The sequence below is a fragment of the Orussus abietinus genome, unplaced genomic scaffold (genome assembly GCF_000612105.2).
Source record: "Orussus abietinus isolate OABI.00-Male unplaced genomic scaffold, Oabi_2.0 scaffold11, whole genome shotgun sequence".
NCBI classification, from domain to species: Eukaryota; Metazoa; Arthropoda; class Insecta; order Hymenoptera; family Orussidae; genus Orussus; species Orussus abietinus.
The window spans coordinates 1,887,958-1,908,830 of record NW_019396016.1 but is presented as its reverse complement, the minus strand read 5'-3'; the positions used below and the strand labels follow the sequence as shown (position 1 = coordinate 1,908,830).

The following is a 20,873-nucleotide window of genomic DNA, read 5'->3' as shown; positions in this document are numbered from 1 at the left end:
TTGCCGCGAGTGAATTTAGCTCTCGACAATTGCGGAGAATTCCCAGCTTCTGCCAAAGGATAGAGCTCGATACGAGTCATCCGATTTTATCATATGCCTCCATGAATCGACCAGGGCAACGCGCGGAGCTGGTCAACGTTTGCCTCGGCATCCAGGGGCGCATTCGGAATGCAAACAACGCAGGGATGGCCAGCGCGGTCCGCGGATCGATGGAAAGAAAATCCGTTTCACGCGAAAGCGACGAATCATCGGGGCTCGGTACACCCGGCGGAATGAAGGGCGTTCTCCGCTTCAACGATTTTGCAGCGTCTCCCCGGGACGATTTCGGACGTATTTCACGATCGATCGAATTCGACGAGCGTTCGTTTTAAAGATAAAACGTTGACGGAGGTACATACGGGAGCGATTTTTAATCATTTGGTCATTTTCATGCACCGAGAAAAAAATTCCATCGAAGAAAAAATATTTCTATATGTATATATGACACTTTCATAACACCTTAATAGCGAAATTATTCCAAAGAAATAATTTCTTTGAAAGAAGAAAATGTTTCTCTCTTGGGGCGTTATCACGGATATTCTCGCATTCGCAGGATTCTCGATTCTTCGAATTTCCCCGAAGGCACGAACGAGGGAGGGATGAAAAATAACCGAGTTCCTCGTCGAGGTCCCGGGAGCTCGTCGGGACATTTCAATGGGCGCAACGTGCAGGATGCCCCGAGAATGACGTTTGACGACGCGAATCACGACTCGAGCTTTGGAAGTCTCGCTCTCTCGATCCCGTCCTTTACATCCGACCCGGTAGCAAGTGGTTAGCGTAATGGTTAGTTTCCTCGATCAATATGAAGGTTCTCTCGCCGGTTCTTTCCTCTAGGGCGGAACTCCCAACTGGGTCACAAATCGAGACCACGTTTCAACGAAATATAGCTCCGTTCTTTGAATCGCCCCAATTGGTGCTCTGTACTTAGGAATTCGGACTCGTTATGAATTTTCGGGCACCCGGAAAAACGATTCCCGAAGATCGCCGCGGTAGGAACCCCCGAAGGATCGTGACCGGAGGGCTGATCGACGGCGGATGCCGGACTAAATGTACCGCTCTCGTTAAGGTACGCCAAAAAATCGTGAATTAAGAAAATAATCGATTTTTATAATTCTTCAAAATTAATCATGATTTCTATCAACCCTGGGATCCAAGGAGGGATCCAACGAGGGTTCCGCACTTACAAGTCCCGCCTGGAGGGCGTCTCGAAGCACTGCTCCCAGAAGAGGGCCCGTCTGGGCGGCCGCAGCCTCAGCGCCGAGGTGGAGAGCGTCCTGGGGAGGCCGCCCCCACTGACCCCGGCCCCCAAAGAGGGGGAGCTCATGCCGCCCCCGCACCTCTTCAAGCCGGAGGTCGCGGCGAGCTCGACGAGGCCGCCGCTCGAGCCCGACATCCTGACGCCGCGACCGATCTCGACCCCGTCAAGTGACTCGGCATCCCGGCAAGGCCGGCATGGCGCCTCCGGAAGATGATCCCGAGGGATCTCGCCGCCCTGCCCGAGGATCTTCCCGGAGCGGTCGGTCCGGCGCTCGAGCCTTCGATCCCGTCTAGGACCCGATCGGCGATCGATCGACTCGGGGCCCGAGAACGGATCGGAAGCCACTGGCCGCGCGATCGATCCCCGAGGTCAAGGTACGGCTCGATTTCGTCCGATGCGAGCCCAACGACGCGCCGCGGGCTCGGCCTCGACGATCGATGGTTCCTCTCGGAGCCGGCGATGGGGGTCAAGGCGCTCTTTTCTCTTTCCTCTTTCCGCCGTTCCCGCCTTTTCATCCGGCCGCGACGCGCGTTCACTCGGCGAGCCCCGAACCCTGAAAGGAGCCGCGCTTTGAGCGCATCGCCTCGCCGAAGGACCGCGAACGGCGATTCGACGCGTCCGGATAACGGGAGGGGGCCAAAGTCACGGGGTGATCTCCGCGGATGGACCGATCCAATGTGACAAGGGGAGAGGGTTGTCGCTCCGAAACCGAAATGGCGACCCGCGAATCGGACAAACTCGTTCAGTCGCTTCCGCTAATAACGTCGCCCGGGTCGTCGGAGTCTGCCTCGTTATTGGCTTAATTGTCGCACTAGCGGCACTAACGTTTCTTTGCCCGAGCACGTACAATGAAGCGAATCGTATCGCGACCTCCCGCCGCCATCCGTAACTGGGACAAGTACCAACTTATCCGAATGAAACTAATTAGACTAGACTCCTCGGTGTGGTTTTGGCCGTACACGTCGCGTACCTTCGCTGGCCGAACTTAAGAGACGGTATTGCACGGTAATCGTTAATTCGCGGGAGCGAGAAGGTGTTCCACTGTTCATCGACCATCCGATCGCTCCCAAATTTTAACAAGTACAAGGCTGTGTTCAAGAGTCTTCTACGCGCGGCTTCTTTGACGGTCGATTAAAGCTGGAAACGACGACATAAAGGGACGTCTCAAAATGTTACGTCTTCGGTTAGATCAATGCAACGCTCGGCGTCGACGGGTCGCGCGCCGCGATGCTCGCGAAGGGTCTCGATGAATAATTCACGGGATTTCGAAAAAGGAAAGAAAAATAAAATAGTCGGATCTACCGCGTCCACTAGCGGAGACTACATCCTCCGGCGTTGCCTGTGGCGTATAGGAGGACCGTTTACACCGAGCTAAATCAACGAGATGGCGCATCGAGAGAAACGATAAATCCGCCCACTGCGTGCACGCAGAGTTAACCTCGACGTTTGCGTAATTCGTTTTATCGACGGAAAACAGCGTAGATCGGCGAGACGATCATCCGGTGAGCGAGTTGGACTAGTCTCGAGTAATTTTAGAAAATAATCGTTATCCGCTCGCGCGCCATTTACTTTTGGCTTAGATCGTTGCGACAATAAAGGCGATCATTTATGAACGTCGTCGCGGTATTTACTTCCGCTGTTTACCGCGGCGATCAAGAATAAGGCCTATTCGGTTCGTCACTCGCGAGTTTTTTGCGGAATCGTTGCACCGACATTTCCGGTCGGGAGGGACGTCGATACACCCAGAAAAAAAAATTCATTGACCCATTGAGTTTACTCGCGTAATTCATTCGATTAACAAAATATTTCCGTGATTCAATGACGTTTCTTTTTCTCGGTGCACATCTCACGGTTTCCATTTCCATAGCCGTGGAAAGGAAAATCCGTCGCGCCGTCATGAAACGACGCGAAAGAGACTTTACGCCGGCGTCACGCTACTATTTCTGCTTTCCATGAATTATTTAAAACCGTAGCGTTTCGCGCTACCGAGCGTTGCAAAAGTTGTCCCTCCATGGTTCGTTTCAACTTAGCCTATCGGGATTCGAATCTGTCCGGTACTGTCTATTTTTAAGGGTGATCCTCATTGCCAGGTTACCTACAGGTGCACGTCACGACGGCAGGGTCGATCGAAATGGCCATCGCTCTAATAATAACCTTTCGGTTCGCACACGTAGTGCCGAAGTTGCAATTACGGTGCCTCTTCGAGTACCGCCCTATGTTTAGAAAACCGACGGAAATCCGACCTGAGAACCTAGAAGTACCATTGCGAGTACGTTTAATTACCGCATCCGTTATATCGCGCGGTTCGGCAGGAACGTCGCAACGAACCAGAAAATACCAACGGAGACGAGCGTTTCCCCGATATCGCGATCGAATTACGAATCAGCCTCCCTACAGTGAAAATATCGCCGCCGGTTATCGAGAACTCGCGTTCCCCTTTGATCGCGATTAATGGTTCCTTCGGAAGCGCGCCAACGCCGACGATGACGAGCCGTCACTCGAACGGACGGTTTTACGAGTTCTGCGGATGCCACGTTTATTAGCGATTCGGCAGATGCGTTTTCTCGAGGGCCGTAAACGATACCTGAATCGCTCGATCGAGCCAACTTGCCGATACGTCGCCATTATTCCCCACCATTCCATCAACGGTTACGCGCGTTAATAGCCCCGGGGAAAATCCCCCGAAGCGCGGATCGTTACCGGCCTCCGTTAGTCTTCGGTAAACGCGACTTCTCGAGCCGTTCGAGGGATATAAAAAGAGAAACGGAGGAAGGCTCAAAGTCTATTTAAAGTGGCGCAATAATAACAACACGTCCGTCCGATGTAATTGAACGGCCCCGTAAAACGTGACGTCTCCACTCGCCCTGACCTGGGCCAACGTATCGAGAAGTTGCGAGAATTGGCGAGTCCCGATTTTACCGGAAAGAAAAAAAGAAAAAATCCAAACTCGAAAACGCCTTCACCCCCGTCTCCTTTACCGCTTAGACGGATTTCTCCGACTTATAAATATCTGTCGATTCACCGGTCGGATAAATAAGACCCACCGATAAGCCGTTATCGATATCGCGTTTCGTAACTCGGTACGAGGTAATCGTAAAGACGCGTTCACGTGCGACTCGTGGCACCTTTCGGATCGCTTATCCGTCGTTAAGCCGCTCACCGATTACATCGGATCGCTGAACCTTGCCGGTAAAACCGGCCACGGCGACGATTCACGCCACCGTAAGAACCGACCGTACCGCGTCCCCCTAAAAATTTCCTCTCCCCTTCTCCTGATTTTACCGAATTCAACATGGCGACTATCTCGACAATCCGACCGGCGTCGTCAGGAGGCTTTCCCGCTATTTTTTTTCTGACATGGAGTGCCGGGACGTTCGGCATCCCGGGGCCTATTCGGGAAGATCCGGGAGATATACCACGAGACGCCATCAAATATCCACCATAACGTTCATCAAACTCCCTAAACCGGTGATCGGTCATGGAGGGGGTCAATTTTCGCGATTCGTCAACCTCCTCGCCCTTCCCACTATCCCCCGGAAATTTCGACGAGCCCCGCGAAACGAGAGATATATCTCCATTTTGTCACTTGGATGGTCCCTCCGGGGGAATCCGTCACGGTTTGCGTCGACCCCCTCCCCATGGCTCGCGCTCGGGAAGTGCACCTCACCGACAAGGGGACTCCTTCCGGGCGGGGGCGAAGTGGGCGACGACGAGGGACGTCCGCGGTGTCACGGCGCGACGTGTGTTTACCGCGGTCACGGACTGGCCAGGGCGTTCTGCTTTCGCGGGGATTCTCGAGGGTGCCGAGAGGTGGGAGGGAGCCGCGCGATTTGCGCGGGGCGACTGCGCGCCGGCGCCGAGAGGCTCAAGGGGGAGAGGGACTACCTGGGCAACGTCGGAGTGGGACGGAGCGTGGGACGAGTAGGGTCGCGTCGACTTCGGACGCGAACTCGAGGCGAGATGGCGACGTTCGTAGAGTTCCCCGAGAGAAAGCGAAAGGGACTCGGAATATCGGCGCCGAACTCGAGTTTCCGGAGGCGAGTCGGAAAGAGGAACGCGAGCGGAACGGGAACGGCCAGCTCGCGGATACTCGGGATAAAGCGGCACCGAGAGCCCACTGAAACGGGACGCGCCGTGAAAGGAGAACGCGAACGCGTGCATAAATTACAGAGGTGGAATAAAGAGACAAAGGCCGCGGGAGAAAAATCGCGAAATAAAGGGAACTCGGCGCGGGAGCGACACCGGCGGCGTCGGATGCCGCCGGAGTGGACCGCTAAGTGGACGGTAATCGCGAAGTAGAGAGGAGGGGATTTACAGGGATCGAGGGAGATGCGCGGGAGATCGCGAGCGATTCGATGTCGCGAGAGGATACCGGGAAGATGAAACGTCGCGTCGCGGGAGAGGGAGCGGATTCGCGCTCGGTCGCGGTCTCTGCGTGGGAAGTCGAGCGGATGGACGGACCCGCGATTAAATAGGCAGATCCGGAGAGGTATTACGACCGAATCAAAGGCCTTCTTTGGCTCGCCCGCGTGGGCGCGGAATCCTCTCCTATCTCGACCGTGCTCCGAAACGGCGGAGCTAACGACGACGACGGCGATAAGGTCCGCCGGAGCCGCGACGCGTACAGGCTCTCTAAGAGATAATTACCGATTACGCGGCTATCCGGAGCACCTTACACGGGCTCGAGATCGTTCGGGCTCGGACGGCTCGTTAACGTTTGCTCGTAGCCACGAGGAGCCGCGGTAACTTTTTATTGCGCCGTTCGGACGCGCGGTGATCTTGCCAACGACCGACGTCTCATTCGCCTTTTCCCGGTCCGAGCCTCCCCGATTTGCATCTCGTCGCCAAACGATCCTCGTTACGTAACGCGCTCTATCCCGAGAGATCGTTCACCCGGAATTATTCGGCGAGTTTCGGTTCGTCTCGCGAGCTCGAGTCGACCGCCAAGACGGCCGAGATTTCGAGAAGTCAAGGCTCGGAAGCGCGATCGCTTCTGGATGGAGAGACTGTCGGTTTAGAGCCGCGTGTAACCGCGGCAGAGGGAGTTCTCACCGTGAACGAGTTAATGCACTCGTTCGACACAGGCACGCACTGTTTGCTCCACTTTAGATAAAAACTCGGAGCCGTGTCGACCCGCCCACCCGCCAGCTCGTCGATTCCATTACGAGCGAGAGCGGGAGTAGAGACCCGCTGACCGTTCCACGGCGTCACGAGGACGTAATCTCGAATTAAAATCGCGAGTCGAGAACGTAACGACGGGGAATTTTGAAAATTTCGGGAAAATTCGAACGACAAATGTCCCTCCCCATGGCATGGCGGACCGCGCCCTCCTCACCCTCGGAGGAAGCAATTTTCGGTGCTCCGCAAATTTACTTTGAGCCATAAGCGGATTTGAGCAACGAGCTACCGAGGTCTCTCTGTCTTTTGTCGCTACACAAGGGAGCTGAAATTCCCTACCAAAGAGCGGGATCGTCGGCTTTGATCGCGAAGCTATTGTCGAGGCTAAACCCTCTTTTCGAGGTGACACGTTCCGGGGGGGCAACGAGTCCCCGTTCCTCTCCTCGAGGTCCGCGTTTAGCGCGGGCGGAAACACGCGGAATGGGCGCGACTGGGCGCAGGTAATTCGGCCAAATCGAGCCGGTCGAAGCGGTAAGCCGACACCAAAAAAAGCAGCGACCGAGTATTAATCAAAGATTTCTCAAACCAGTTGTCCAGTTTTCCCGGCCGTCCTCGTATCGACACCTCGCTTCCCACGTGGAATTACGTGATCGGTCGACTTACCTGTATTGATCGGTAAATATCCTGAAAATAACAATTAATCTTTATTCGACAAGGTTCCTCTATTTCGACGTGCATTACTTAACTAATATAGCCGTTCATTCGAGATCTCGCGTTATCGTATCGTACTCTCTATGTCGTCGTCCTATCTCGTTTTCCTACAATGACGGTGTCGTCTACGCAGCTAAGGCACAGTTTCAAGCCGCCAAAGCGTAAGGTAAGATTCGCGGCGTGCGACTCTTCAGAAAAAACCCATCATTAGGCAAATAATACATAAAACGCTCGCTGAGCCCCGGGCTGTGCAAGAGAGGCGGAAATAAGCAACATCCTTTCAGGGATTCGCGAAACCGCGAAAAATAAAGAAAAGAAGAAATTGGGGTACGCCTCTTATCTCCGTGGATCGTACGTCCAGGAGAGGTGAGAAAGGGCGAAAGTTTCCGCTTTAATTCTGAAAGGACGTTTCTAAAAGAGGCAAGGGCTCGGTGCAATTACAACCGCTTTGAAAAATGCATACTGCAGCGTCGAGGTAAACCAAGCTTGTGGATCGGGTCGGAAGCAGTGCTACAAAACGTGGCGTGCTCGAAAGCCCTAATGGCCGCCAGAGATCACCCATTTAGTATCGTCCGAATCTACTTGGAGCTTTCACGGGCTCGACCGTGATACCGTCGAGTAGTTATGGTTTCCCTGGCTTAATGGCTGCGAGTTAGCGAGTAAATTTCATCCACCTTGGATGGTTCCTTGTGGACCAAAATTTGATCATACCGCGGGTTTCCCGTAAATTTCCCTTATCGAGGTAATAGTCGGCGATACTTAAGCGTACTTTGGAACACTTTCCGGGGGGGCCGGTCTCTCGAATAAGTAAATCGGAAATCTCTGGCTCTGGGGGAAAGTAACGTCACTCCGCGCAACATGCAATGGGCTATCGGGAAAGATATCAGCGGAAAGCATTTATCGGGGGTTCAACTAAAGCGGCCCTCGTTAGCGATGGGTTGGAACGTTTAAGATGGGCAATGGTTGTTCGGTCGGCTCTTCTTTCCGAACGAGCGTAGGGTCTAGAGAGTGTGGTGAAAAATCAAAGAAGAATATATAATACGGTGGAGTACATACGCTCGCTCGACAGGCGGCTCTGTCTCTTTGAACCTGCAACCCAAGGATCATATCCGTCACATCATCGCACCCCGCACCCGCTACAATTATCGGAGAATTAAAGAGGAAACCGCGAAAAGCCAGAGATAGAGTCAGGATCGGTTTTTGGGTCGGACTACGATTTCTACTTCCCGGGGTGACTCGCCAAGGGGAGACCGGAAGGAAGGAATGGCCAGACTTGACACGGTGGGGCGATACCGAAAACTCGAAGTTAGGTGACAAGTTGACTGGGTCTTTGTGGAATATTTACAACGATCGATCGGTGCACGCTGTGGACGCGAACGGAACTCGGGGATACGGGGGCGTAACGTTGCATTTATTTTGAAATAACTTCAACGTGACTTGCCTCGACAGGCGGTAGCGATTTGTTTTTGACTAGCGAGGCGCCATTTTCTTTCAAATAAATTATCGATCTTTTTTTTAATGTCAACCGCGTTAAACGAACAAAAAAGAATCCCCGTGAGAATTCGAGAGTAGACGATTTAGTGGCGAATTTCACGAGTTCCGTGATCGCCTCGCCTCGCGATACCGCGAGGTTGGCACTTTTGAGGGTATCGTTTACGTAAGGTCGCAAAACGTCAACGCGGTTCAAGCGGAATCGCGACGTGGCAGCCGGCCAGGCGCGTTTCGGTCGGTTCGGAGGCGCTCGAATCGAGTTATCAAGGTTAACCTGGAACGACGATGACGTTCCTAGGTCACCGGTGACGTCACGCGTGCTCGCGTCGTCGGAACGCGGCGATACCACCTCGGTCGATATCCCGATGCATCGACAATGAGAGACGGTCACGCGATACCGGGGAGGCATTTGATCGAGTCCATCGAACAAGCCGTTCAAACTCTAAAAACCCATCGATTGAAATTTCAGCATTTTTCGAGTCAAACGAGCAGCTATCCGAATTCGACATACTCCACCTTGTGAATCTACAAGTTGTAAAAAAATCCGATCACTTTTTTGGCTCGAAAGTGCCCGTACGAAATATCTCCCCGAGAGTGTCAGCGCTTTGATTTTTTTTTAATACGTAAAAATGGACGGTCGAGCGATATTTCATCGACCCTGCATTATCGTCGGAGGTAGACAAAGGCGTTCCATCTCTGAAACGTCGAGTTGCTCGCGACTGGTCTATCGATTTGGCGGAGCCACCGCGGCTGAACCGCATCGCGTTCTCCTTTACCGACCGTCGGATGGCTGCTCACCTCGAGACAATTTACCAACGAAAGCGAAAGCCCCTCGCGTCCCGGTAATCTCGACGTTATCCTTACCTCCGCGATGGGTGAAGCGTCGAAATAAAAAAAATGCGGTTTTCACGAGTGCATCTTAAAGCAAGTAGCTGTTTGCCGGCAGAAAACGGCGGCTCGCTAGGCGTCGCGGACCAAGGCAATTAAAAGAACGCGTCTCGGCCTTTTGCCACATAAACGAAGGCAATCGTGCACGCGTGGCTGCGCCAGTGCGAAGCCAAGTGAAAAACCAAGAGTGCGCCTCCTCTCCGTTACGATCTTGTATCTTTGATAACATCGAACGCAGCTAAGCCACAGTACCGACATGGAATAAACGAGAAAGTCAAGAGTAGGAACTCGGTAACGATTTTTCCCCGAGAGAAGACAGCCTTTATTTTTTTCGGGACCCGAATTTCGCCGAAGCGAACGACGCCAGAGCTTGACCATGACATCTGGATTAGGAGGATTTCCCTTTGTTTATTTAAAACGACGCGAAAGGGTCATTCTATGTATATTAAAATGTTAATACAATTTTTCTACAAACTGGGTGCGCCGAATAACGTGAAACTTTAACACGTGATTATGATGTCACGATTTCAAATTATTCGGTGCTTCCAATTTGAAGAAAAGTTTTATTTTGGCTTTTTGATATGCATAGATGACACTTTTTCGTAATACCTTAAATGTTGTATTTTTTTTTTTTTTAAGTGCAGTCGGCTCGAGCGTCGCTCGGCAAGGCTCGAAGGAACGAAAACCACCGAGGCGAGTTCGCGCTCGGCGGAAGATGGAGTTACGGGGTGATCGCGCTTACCTCTCGCTGGCGATGGAGCTGTTCCGCGACGTCGACTTCGGTGACATCTCGAAGTCGCTGTCGCTTCTGTAGAGGAAGCTTTCCCTCCTCTGGGGCAGCGCCTGGAGGACCAGCCCCGCGCTCGGCGACGCCCCGCCGCCTCCGCCCGCGCCGCCGTCCAGCGTCGAGGAGCCATTCTCGGCGTCGAAGCTGCGAACGGAATAACATTTCTTATTCCCTTTCCAGTCGGAAAGGAGAGATATTCGGACACGAGGAACGAGGTCCAAAGGGTGGTCGCGAACTCGGGATGTCCCGACGAGGAGCCAGAAATTCGGGGCAACTCATCTCGAAGAGGAATGCCGCGTAATGGACTTTATACCAAGGCTCATAAGACGCGACGTCCGTCGTAAAAAAAGTTATGAGAGTGGGTAGCGAGGGTGGCTCTGCACGGGAAGAGCCGAAAGCGCCGTCGGGTGCACCTCGAGATGGAATAAATTTAAATAAAATTTCGGCTTTCGCGAGGCCGCTTATAAGGTAGCTAATCGTTCGGAGAGCGTCGCCATTCCGACGACCGTAGATTCGGACGTAATCCCGCCGTCTTCTTCCGACTGAGACTACGGTGCGAAAGTAGCCGTAAGTCTAGATGTAGGTGGACTCTCGGCTGGATAGGTGGTCCAATAAATAGGATTCCGTAAAAAGTGAACCTCGGAGGAAAGCCACCGGGATTCCGGCTTCCCATCCGGATATATGGAACTCGCGTGTTCCCCTAACGTCGTGGGTTATAAATACTAGCTGTACTCTCCTATGGGTATTTCTACTTTGCTTTCGGATTATGTAAACAATTTCTAAGAACCGACCGCGGGCGGTCTGCTTTTCCAACGGCCTACGGAACTGCCGCGGTGCCGCGGCTCAGCTATTTCAGCTTCAGACGCACTTTAGCGGAATGCAACCCCACCGGGTTTTCTTTCAGGGCGTTTGTGTCCCGTAAACATTTTTCGAGACTTCAAAAGTTACAGTCCGCGTGTGCCAATCCACCCACTCGTACATTTTTTCTCGCCCCGCGACTTTTCTATATCGCGCCTCCGACGTTTACCGAATTTCGACGTTAATTATGAAAATCCTTCTGCGACTCTCTTCCTGGAGTACCGACGCGACGACGGGGCGAGTAAATTATGCTATTTCCGGAGGCAACAAGGAACTTGGCTACGCGGCATTATGTAAGGAACAATTAATTCGGCAGCCTCGTCGTTCGCTATTTAACGGTTCATTGGAGGCTCAGCGTGGGCGAGGAGGGCTCGGGAGCAATTATCAATGCATCGGTGGATGCGGTGCAACAAATTGCACTTCATCCCGGAGGTCACGGGCAATCGGGATAACGAGGTAGCGTGACCGAAAAAGGTCCCATTAGAGGCGGCATCGACGGGGTGTAAGAGCAAGGGGACAAAGAATCGAATACAACCGAATCGAAACCGAGAGGTCGAAGGGTGGACCGAAAACGCGTATCTCGTTGGATCGTTATTCCGGCGCGAATCCCCCGGTTAAGGCTTCGACGGGTGAATACATTTGTATCGATCGGTATTAAGCGGCAAGATTCTTGTCTCCCACGGAAACCCGATTTCCCGGAAGACCCCTATTCCCGAGACGCGATGGGAAATTGCGTAATAGCCATAAAAGCGCGACTTAATCAAGGTCGGGACTGCTGAAAATGCATGGAGCAGATACACGTAAACGCTTGCTATGAATTTATGGATAGGAGAAGGAGCGTCTCTCGAGAGGCACCCGGCACGTAGGGTGGATCTACTTCTCCCTATTAAATCCTCCCCTTCTTCGGATTCCACGGATTCTTCGAGAATTCGCAATTTCCTGAGGGTCCAACCGATCCAGGAAACGTCCGAAAAAAAAAAATGGGAATCGAACGACTTTGAATTTCGATCGAACTTTCCGTCAATCACCGTTTATTGCGGGCGTCCCCGACGGACGCCAGCAACGAACAAAGGGTTCCACCATTATAACCGACTGCATCGGCGAAATGCAATAGCTTTACGTAACGACACCGGTCGAGCGACGCGACGAGAGCGTTTCGTTTGACCGGAAAAACCGGCGGATTCGATAGACTTCGTTGAAACGTACCGAATGACCGAAGACCGAAGGATTTCATCGTCCCCGGCGAAAAATTTGACGAAATCGGTCAAATCGAAGACTTTCCTCGGGATCGTTAGAGGCACTCGCAACGGAAATTGCCAGGCACTCGTTCCGGCTCGTCACGCTTACTTCCGGCTTGTTTGCGACTAAATCGAACGCTACTCGAGGCTGTTCGAAACGGCGGATAAATGCGACTCGCTATCGGTTGCACCCTGACGTCAGGATGCGTCTCCGAATAAATATCCAGCCAGGTAGGAATCGTTAATCACTCCTTGCGACCGAGCCTTCCTTTGTGCCATTGACGACCTAATTGGCTAGAGATCCTCCTCCACCTAGCCGATGCGCTTTCACATCGGCGCATAATTCACCGAGACTCGACGTGCACTCCGATAAACGTACCGAGATATACGATTCCCTCGAACCAGCGCTCACGTAATTACGCCACCGTACACGAGATAGAGGCCGAACCTCTTTGTATCGGCTCGCGTGCCTTTCATGAAAATTGAAATGGAAATGGACACGGTTAATGGCGAGCGCGTCGACAGTCGACAGTCGACCGTCCCGGTGGGGTGATAAGATAAAATCGTCTTTTCGATACCGTGATCATTACCCAGATAAGGATTCCTTTTTCACAGTAATTACGCATTCGATTATGCAAAACATCGAAGCTTCGGTAACTTACGGCACGACGTAGAGGAGCTTGGGATGCGGCCTCGTGCGGCCGAAAGTAGAAACGCATCCACTGTGTCTTCGGAAGGAAGTCAAAGGAAGCGACACCCTCATACTTCCGGAGTCTCGACGAGCGATTTTCGAGGAAACCTCGGGAGGCACGAGGATGTACTCGCTCATTCTCCGAAATCTTCGTGTATTCAAGTGTCTTCGAGTATGTAAACGCGTTTGCGCCGTGCTCGGGCACGGTGCGCGTAATCAGGAATTATTCCGCGACTCCTCGTATATGCGGAAAACCGACGGGGAAATTTTCTTCGGGATGCCCTATATCGCATCGATCTCTGGGCCCGCTCTCCGGACGGCTCAGCCGACCCTCGCACCTGTATGCATTTTCCTCGTAACGTGTTTGCATATTGCATTCACATTTTTGCATGGCAAAGAGGACATCTAAAATTGTATTTTCGCGTCGATCGAGCGCACGCGTTCCTCGCGTTTGCGTTTCAATCCGCGCGTTTTTTTTAAAAGATGCTCATTTTCCTAGACGGATGTTTTTCCCGAGTCGCCCGGATTGTCGGATTATCCTTCAAGGCAACGACGACGTTCCGAGGGTCTCCTCGTTCTCGGGGAGACGAGTCGGGATGCGACTTTGGTCGAAGTCTTGACTGTTACTCGGCTCTCTCCTCGTCGAGGTAAATAGATTTCCAATGGCCAAAGTCGAATGGATATACATCATTCATGAGGCGTTAAACTTTCGGAGGAAGTACCGCCTCATCAGCGACGATGGAAGTCTTGAAAGCCGCTCTTCTACGGCGACTTCAACTTTCCGGGCAGCTCGAAATCGGACGAAAATTCACGAAATCCTGATTTTCGGCCCCTCGATCGCCGGCGAAGATCTATCCTCGCGGGATCTTCGACCCTCTTTCTTCGATTCGTCGACAGACCTTAATCCGTTTCTTTCGTGTCCGCGCGGATTCGAGAAAATAATTAATTAGAAGTCACAAATATGCCGGGAAATCGATTCCCCACCACCGTAAATAATGTATCGTCTCCTGGTGGCCAGCTTTGTTCCGACTGATATTCCGAGTCAATTGAAGCGATCAATGTCCATTAGGTCTCATCTTTCTTGCGGTAAGACGGATCGCGTCGGAGTCTCGGCCCGTTTACGAGAGGATTCCCTCTCGTGATAAATCCCGGTTCTCTGGCGTTATCTTTTTGGAGCGGTGCGCCATTAGATCGAGGGTGACTGGAAAGGGGAACGGCACTGAGAAGGCATTACACTTTGGCGTCGTTAAAACAGAGGGTCGGGTATTTTAGCGACATGGAATTAACCGCGAAAATGACACCTGTTACTTCGAAACCGTTGTTTAACTCTCGCAAATTGTGGCTATTCGGGACGATCCTCGTCCCAACAATTTACGGTGCGTATTTGCAAACTCGCGATGACGTTTACTCGACAGTCACTGTCGGCCGGTAATTAACAGGCACTTCCTGCTCGCCATGACGGAGAGATGCTCGTCGGTCGCGTGCCGGCCGCGGACTGAGGGCCGCCATACTCCCGACTGTTGCTTATACGTCGACGTCGCGGCGCGACGGGCTACGTCGACGACCGGGCAACGGGAAAAAAGGTAAAAAGCCATCTGAATTATTGTTTCGACCGTCGGGCACCCTACCAATATAGAGCCGAAAAAAAAAAGAAAATAAGAAAAAGAGACGGTCGACCGAGCAAACGATTAGGCCTAAGTCAGTCCAAACTGGTGAAAGCAAATCGTAATCGAAGTCGATCAAGTTGATGTATGAACGGTGTACTTTCAGATTAGATAATACCGAAGGACGCATCTATATCGAGATATCGGAACGAAATAAAGTCAAGATAAGTTGTCATTTTTCTGGGAGCTCGACCGGCTTGTCGGATTGCGATTTACGGTTCCGTATTCATTATCGATACTCGCGTCTTATATCGGAATTAGTCCGGACGGAAATTCAGCGAGCATTAAATATCGAATACCGATGACCTCCCCAACGAATCCAGTTTACATATTCGATGCTGACGGGACATCAACCACTGGATGTGACTGACCACATATTAGCTCTTCGTGCGCATACGGCGCGAATATCGAGAGAAAAAGAGAGAACGGTGAAAACCCCGTTTGACCCAAGACGTGGAATAAATAACGTTTGCCCTCTTTCTCGCACAGGTATTTACGTTGCTCCACCGATGCTCCAGTCGATGGAAGACCGATTGTTTCTGGAAGGCAAATATTATCCGAACAATTTCCCCACTGAGTGGCAAGTCGGCGACGAACCACTGCGGAATAAATATTGATACGAGTCAGGAAAATAGTGCGTTATCGCCGGCCGAATTACCCCCCACATAATAGGATTCGACCCTCCTTTCCCAAGGCCTCGCTTGCTTCGACGCAAGCATGGCACTTTCTTTCAGGCCAGGAACGGTACGAAGCAAAATAAGTAAGATCCGAAGGAGAAAAATCGAACCGAACTTCGGTCACGACAAACAGGAAAATTAAATTGAAAAAAAAATTATTAAGTACAAATAAGCGGTAGTCCGAGACGTTCGAGGGGTTCCTCAAAGATTTCCTCCTTAGCGTTCCCTCTTTTCCGGCCATTTTGCCGGGTATACGTTAGACGTCGACGTCCACCGCTGAAGAAGATCGAAGGCAAGACGGTTTCACTTTTCATGAATTTCAAATGGGGAAATTTACGCGAATGATCTATCTACCCGGCCTCTGGGGATAACGTCGGGTTCACTCGAGGCGATGGAAGCGGTTCTCCACTCGCAGGCGGAAAACCCCGTAAGAGAAAATCGAGACCATGGATCGTCAAGAGGAGCGATAAACCCAGACCCAATGGCGGGGTCGGATATATAAACCGAAAGTCAAGTGCAAGCGATTTGACGTCACAAATATTTGATCCTCTCGAAGCGATTCGACCGTCGGACTATACCGCCAGCTGTTTCAAATATTGATAAATAAATAATTCGCACGTGATCCTCTAACTGGAAAGCAAATTGATAAATTGCTCGGCGCGATGTTCCACCATCTTTCTACACTTCGAGTCGACTCAAAATGCAGAGAAATACACGAGTGCGGTTCATTTAGTGCGGTCCAACGTATTCCACCGAGTGGACTTACTACGGTGTTTAGCAGCGATGCAAACAAAAAGCGAAAAAAAGAGAGGCGCGTTAAAAGCTCCGTCAAACGCGCTTGCCGTTGCCGTGCAATAATTGCGGTAGCCTGGCCGTCGGGTCGGCAAAGTAAATTCCGCGTCCGGACAACCCCCGCCCCTCGCAATCCCGTTCGGTGGGAAGATCGAATTAGACGTCCTCTGGGCATCGCGAAATCGCCTCGTTGCCTCATCCGACGAGACGCCGATATCTCTCCACCGTGAGATCAACGAGCACGGGGTCGAAGTTGAACCGCGCAACCCCCGCGCGAAATTCGCTCTTATCAGAAATTTCGAATAATTTTAAAACGGTAAAAATTCATTAAAAAATCGTAAAATTTGTAAAAAGAAAAATCGAACGCACTCCCAAAAGGCCAAAGTTTGATTCGAAAATCGTCCCCGCCCTTCTTTCCCTAGACGTGAAATCGATCGAAGGAACGTTGGCGTGCCCGGGGTGATTAGGAGTGTTTATCACCGTTGCACCCCTCCAGGGTCACCGGATTCGTGTCAAGACCTCGTCGGTACGTGCGCGCGTGCACGTCCCGACACGGACGCGCCCTGGAGCGCGTATTCGGCCCGACCGGCGTCGGAAAGCTCGTTATAGCTCGCTCTATAGACTGCCGTAGAGCTCGCGTCGAGAGCCTAAGTCGAGAAGCTTTTCTAAATTTATTCGTGAGCGCCTCCCCCGTCCCTCCGGGCGCGTCCTGCAGCCTTAATTTCTCGATGACATCTCGTAGAGGACGCCGAAGCGTCCCGCCGGGTTTCGAGGGTCCAAGTGAAAACGACATATCAATCCGCCCCTTGGAAATCGATGCGGTGCAGTCGCATGGGCCCGCGGGTGTGCGATCAACACGTGGTCGACGCCGGTAGTTATACTCACCGCGGTTAACATAACCGACGAGGACTAATCGTACCGTTTACGTCACAACTTGGACTAATTGGCCCTCGTTTAGCGACTAAATACTCATAACGCGCGCACACGAGTCAGCGGTCCCAAAAGTAATTACAAGTTCCGCGAGTTTCGCAAGTATAAAGGTGGATTCATCCTGTCCGACGCGTATCGATTCCAACGCGGGACGGTACCGATTCGACAAAACGTCGCACGTGGGTTTCAATAGTTCCGGTCACCCGGACCGACCCGCGTACGAGGTGAACGGTGCCATTGAAACGCATGTTGGGTCGTTACGGGTCGAAATCGATGCGGATCGGATAGGGTGAATTCGGTGCGGTATCGAGAGAACGAGTAGTTCGTCTCCCGACGGTGATAGTTGGAAGAGAGAGCGATTTATTTCCGGTCTTGTGCCTTCGAGCCGGATGAAAAGTGACCTCGTCGACGCGAGGGCAGAAATTGGACTTACCTCTTGTTACGATCGACGTAATAGCGACGAGAATGCCGCCTGGGCCGATAACGACGTCTCTCGCCGGCGGGCAAACTTATGGCGGTGTCTCGAGAGTCCCTACGGGAGTCTCTCCTGTCTCTAATCGGGGAATCTCGATGAGATTCGCGCCTACCGCCGTGGCCGATCTCGCACCCTTTCGACCGTAGAATGGCCCACAGTAAAAACGAAAATGCGATCATCTTCCATTTAATTTCCTCGTCGCGATCCTCGGAGGTTATCTTTAACCGGCACTTGAGTCACTTCCACCCGAAGCCCCTCGAGATCGAGCCCTCGATTTGCCTTCACCTTTCACCGATCTCTTTTAAATATTCCGGTGAGCTTTGGCATCAGGTGTCATCGAAAACGACGCCGGAGACCCCCTTCGAATTTATTTCCATCTCGCCCGGTCGGATTAGTTCATGGCGACTTTTCCGCCGTTACCCCGACATTCCCGCGCCGTAAAAAGTTTAATGCAGAGGGGAACTTTTTCCACGCTCCTTTCCCTTATTACGTCCACCGCGTCGAGGTACGAGGAGATATATCTATATATACACGCCTCCCTAAGACTTTCGCCTAAAGTAGGAGAGAAGGAGAGAGCGAGCGTCAATATCGCGCAACCCCGGGAAAATATTTTACGAGCCCCCGTTCTTAGGAGTTCGATTCCCTGGGGCGATGCCGGGCAAACGGCTCAAGAATAATTAGACGTCCCCGGATATCGATGCACGGAAACGTTTAGCTAAATCCGCCGAAAAATAACTAAACAACTCGAGGGAGGGACGAAGGCGCGGCGAAATCACGCGACGAGGAAGCCGCTCTCTTTCCGTTGGCGCTGGACGCGTCGTTCGTAATTTCCGTTGGGATCGAGGGTCGGCCGGAGGATCGGGGTCATCGTTTGGATGTCCATTAATTTGCGTACGCCGCGCTTTGGAACAACGAATAGTGCTCCGCTCGACCGACACGAGTTACACCTCGGGATGCTACAAATTTAATCGACCGGACGAGGTGGATCGGGCGCTGCTGGGCGTCTACGTTGCACTTGGAGTACGTGGACCGCGTCGCGTCGGTGACGCCCGACGTCGTCTTTGACGGCTTAACGCGGAACGACGCGCACTCCCGGGTAACGAATCGTCGGCACCGAAGCGCTTCGAGGCTTTAATCGCTCGACTCTCGATCGCCGACAACGGCCGATGAATTTTCGATCAAAGTGTCGACCCGACTCGCGACGTCGAATCGGGAGGCGCGAGACGTTCCTCCGCGTCGAGTAGACGACGGCCTACTCGACTTCGGAGTCCGCGCTCCGTTTCACGGCGTATCGATGGGCACAATGGGGACGTCAAACGCGTCACGGTTGCCGACATTTCCCTCGTCCCATTATCGTCCTCGGTTCACGGATGTCGCTAACGCGGACGATGAACGCGAACGCGCAACTCGCGTGTCTTTCGCGCCATTGTTCGGCTAGTCGCCGAGGACTGGAAATCGCCGACCACGGAAAACGCAACGTTTCCGTGCCGAAGCGTACTCTAGACGTACGCACGCTTTACGGTCTCTTTTGACGAATCCGTACATACGATCGGAACGATAGCGAGACGCGGGTACGTCGATGGAACGAATCGAGCGAATCGCGCCTATCCATCGCGGTAGAAAAAATGGGGTATATTCGTGCCGGTCAACCGATCCTTGTTCTCGGGGTGCCGGGCACGTTCGGTCGTTCCTCGATTAAGCGTTCGAATTATTTTCGTCCTGCGATTCGACCCGCGGTTGCCGACTCCGCCTCTCGTTACGTTTCGCGCGCATTGTAAATCCGTCGCCACGCACTTCCACGTAATTGGGCAGGGTACGATCGTCGCGTTGGCACGAAGAGTCACCGGGCGAATCGGGGCCACTCGACCGCGCTAAAAGCCCCTCTCGTGCCCATTCGGTCATGCCGTTCCGTGATTAAACGCGAAATTCCATCTCTGACCTCGGCGAGCCTTGCGACCGGAGGTCGCCAACCCGCGTCGCGGCCACCACGTGCAAACGAAACGCGGCGTAGCGTGGATTCCGCGACGGGACGATCGACGGAAATCCTGGAAAAGGTCGAAATCGGCACGAATTGCGGAGTCGGTTGCCCGAACACTCGCGTAAAAATCATTAATCCAGGATCGCTTAACGCAGGATTAAAGCAAATCGCTCGGCTTCGGGTGGTTCCCACGCGGTGGATCTTAATTTACGGTGGGTTTAATTTTTGCCGGTGCACCGCGAGTCGCCCCAATTCAAGATTAACCGATCGCGGATAAGTAATGTCACGCCAATCACGGTCGGCGCACCCGGTCTTCGGTCCGCTCCGCGCGAAGACGCTCGCTCTAACCTCCGAGGTCGACTCGGGCCTTCTCGCGAATTGCCCTCGGCTTTCTAATCTCGAGCCTCGCCGGCGGCTCCGCGTGTTTACCGAGCTCGGCCAATGGCCCGTCACGAGGCGGACGGATCGACGGCTGGCGAGGTCGCGTCAAGGGTCGCCGCGAAGGTACTGCCGGCCGGGGGGATCGAACGCCGGCGATCGACGCGTACAGCGCGAGCCGGGAAACCGGAGGTCCGACACTCGCGAGAGACTTCGCGCCAATACGAGACAGGCTTCTTTCGCGCATCGGCGAGGTGCGCGCGCCCGTTCTCGCCGCGAAGCGGGTCGCGGATTGGTCGGCCGGCTCGCGCCGCGCAATCCCATTGGCCGAGCCGCTCGCACGCGGAATCCGTTTAACCCTCACTCGACGCGTCGCTACCTGGCGACTTTATCGCGAATTATCCGAGCGACTGGGAAAGGTTAAAGGCGAGAAAAAAAAATTCATCGAACATAAGAAATATTTCGTTAACTCGAAGAATAATTATTTCACTCAAATAAACTGGAGTAAATCGGATGCAACGTTTCTTCCAAATTATGACAATTGATTTGAGCCAAATTGAATTATTCTTTGAATTAACGAATTATTTCTTTGGTTCTCCGTGGAGGATCGAACGTGGAATTTTGTCGAATGTTTCCTGCGCGTCATTCGACGTTTTTAAACTCGAAGAGCGCTCCAGACCGACGGGGCTTAAATCCTGCAAGTATAAACCGTATTAATCGGAAAATGTTTTCGATTCGGTCCGAAGCCGAGGGTCTCGTGAGTAACCTCCTCGAGGCGGCCGAAGCCTCGACACTCGTCGGTTATTTTCGGGGTGTACTCTCGGCCGGAGCACTCGGACACATAAATATTTACGCGTACTCGAGCGCGGTATTTCGTTTTTCCTCCGTTCCCGGCGTAAG

At 52.7% G+C, this 20,873-nt stretch overlaps 1 protein-coding gene across 11 annotated transcripts in view; it reads right to left on the bottom strand.

Moving 5' to 3' along the window:
• The window catches only part of LOC105704041 (cAMP-specific 3',5'-cyclic phosphodiesterase), a 137,464-nt gene that overhangs the window by 22,487 nt on the left and 94,104 nt on the right, over positions 1–20,873 (bottom strand). For 3 of the 11 annotated variants that reach the window (XM_012432898.1, XM_012432897.2, XM_012432888.1), the window contains 3 exons: positions 10,248–10,436; positions 8,183–8,215; positions 7,079–7,099 (listed from right to left, as the gene is read on the bottom strand). In XM_012432898.1, coding sequence (XP_012288321.1) covers positions 7,079–7,099; positions 8,183–8,215; positions 10,248–10,436 — 243 coding nt within the window. Of the gene's footprint in view, positions 1–1,223; positions 1,851–4,964; positions 5,062–7,078; positions 7,100–8,182; positions 8,216–10,247; positions 10,437–13,050; positions 14,554–17,575; positions 18,170–19,943; positions 20,159–20,873 lie in introns of those variants that run through there. The other 8 variants (XM_012432899.1, XM_012432889.2, XM_012432895.1 and 5 more) reach the window with 7 other exon arrangements.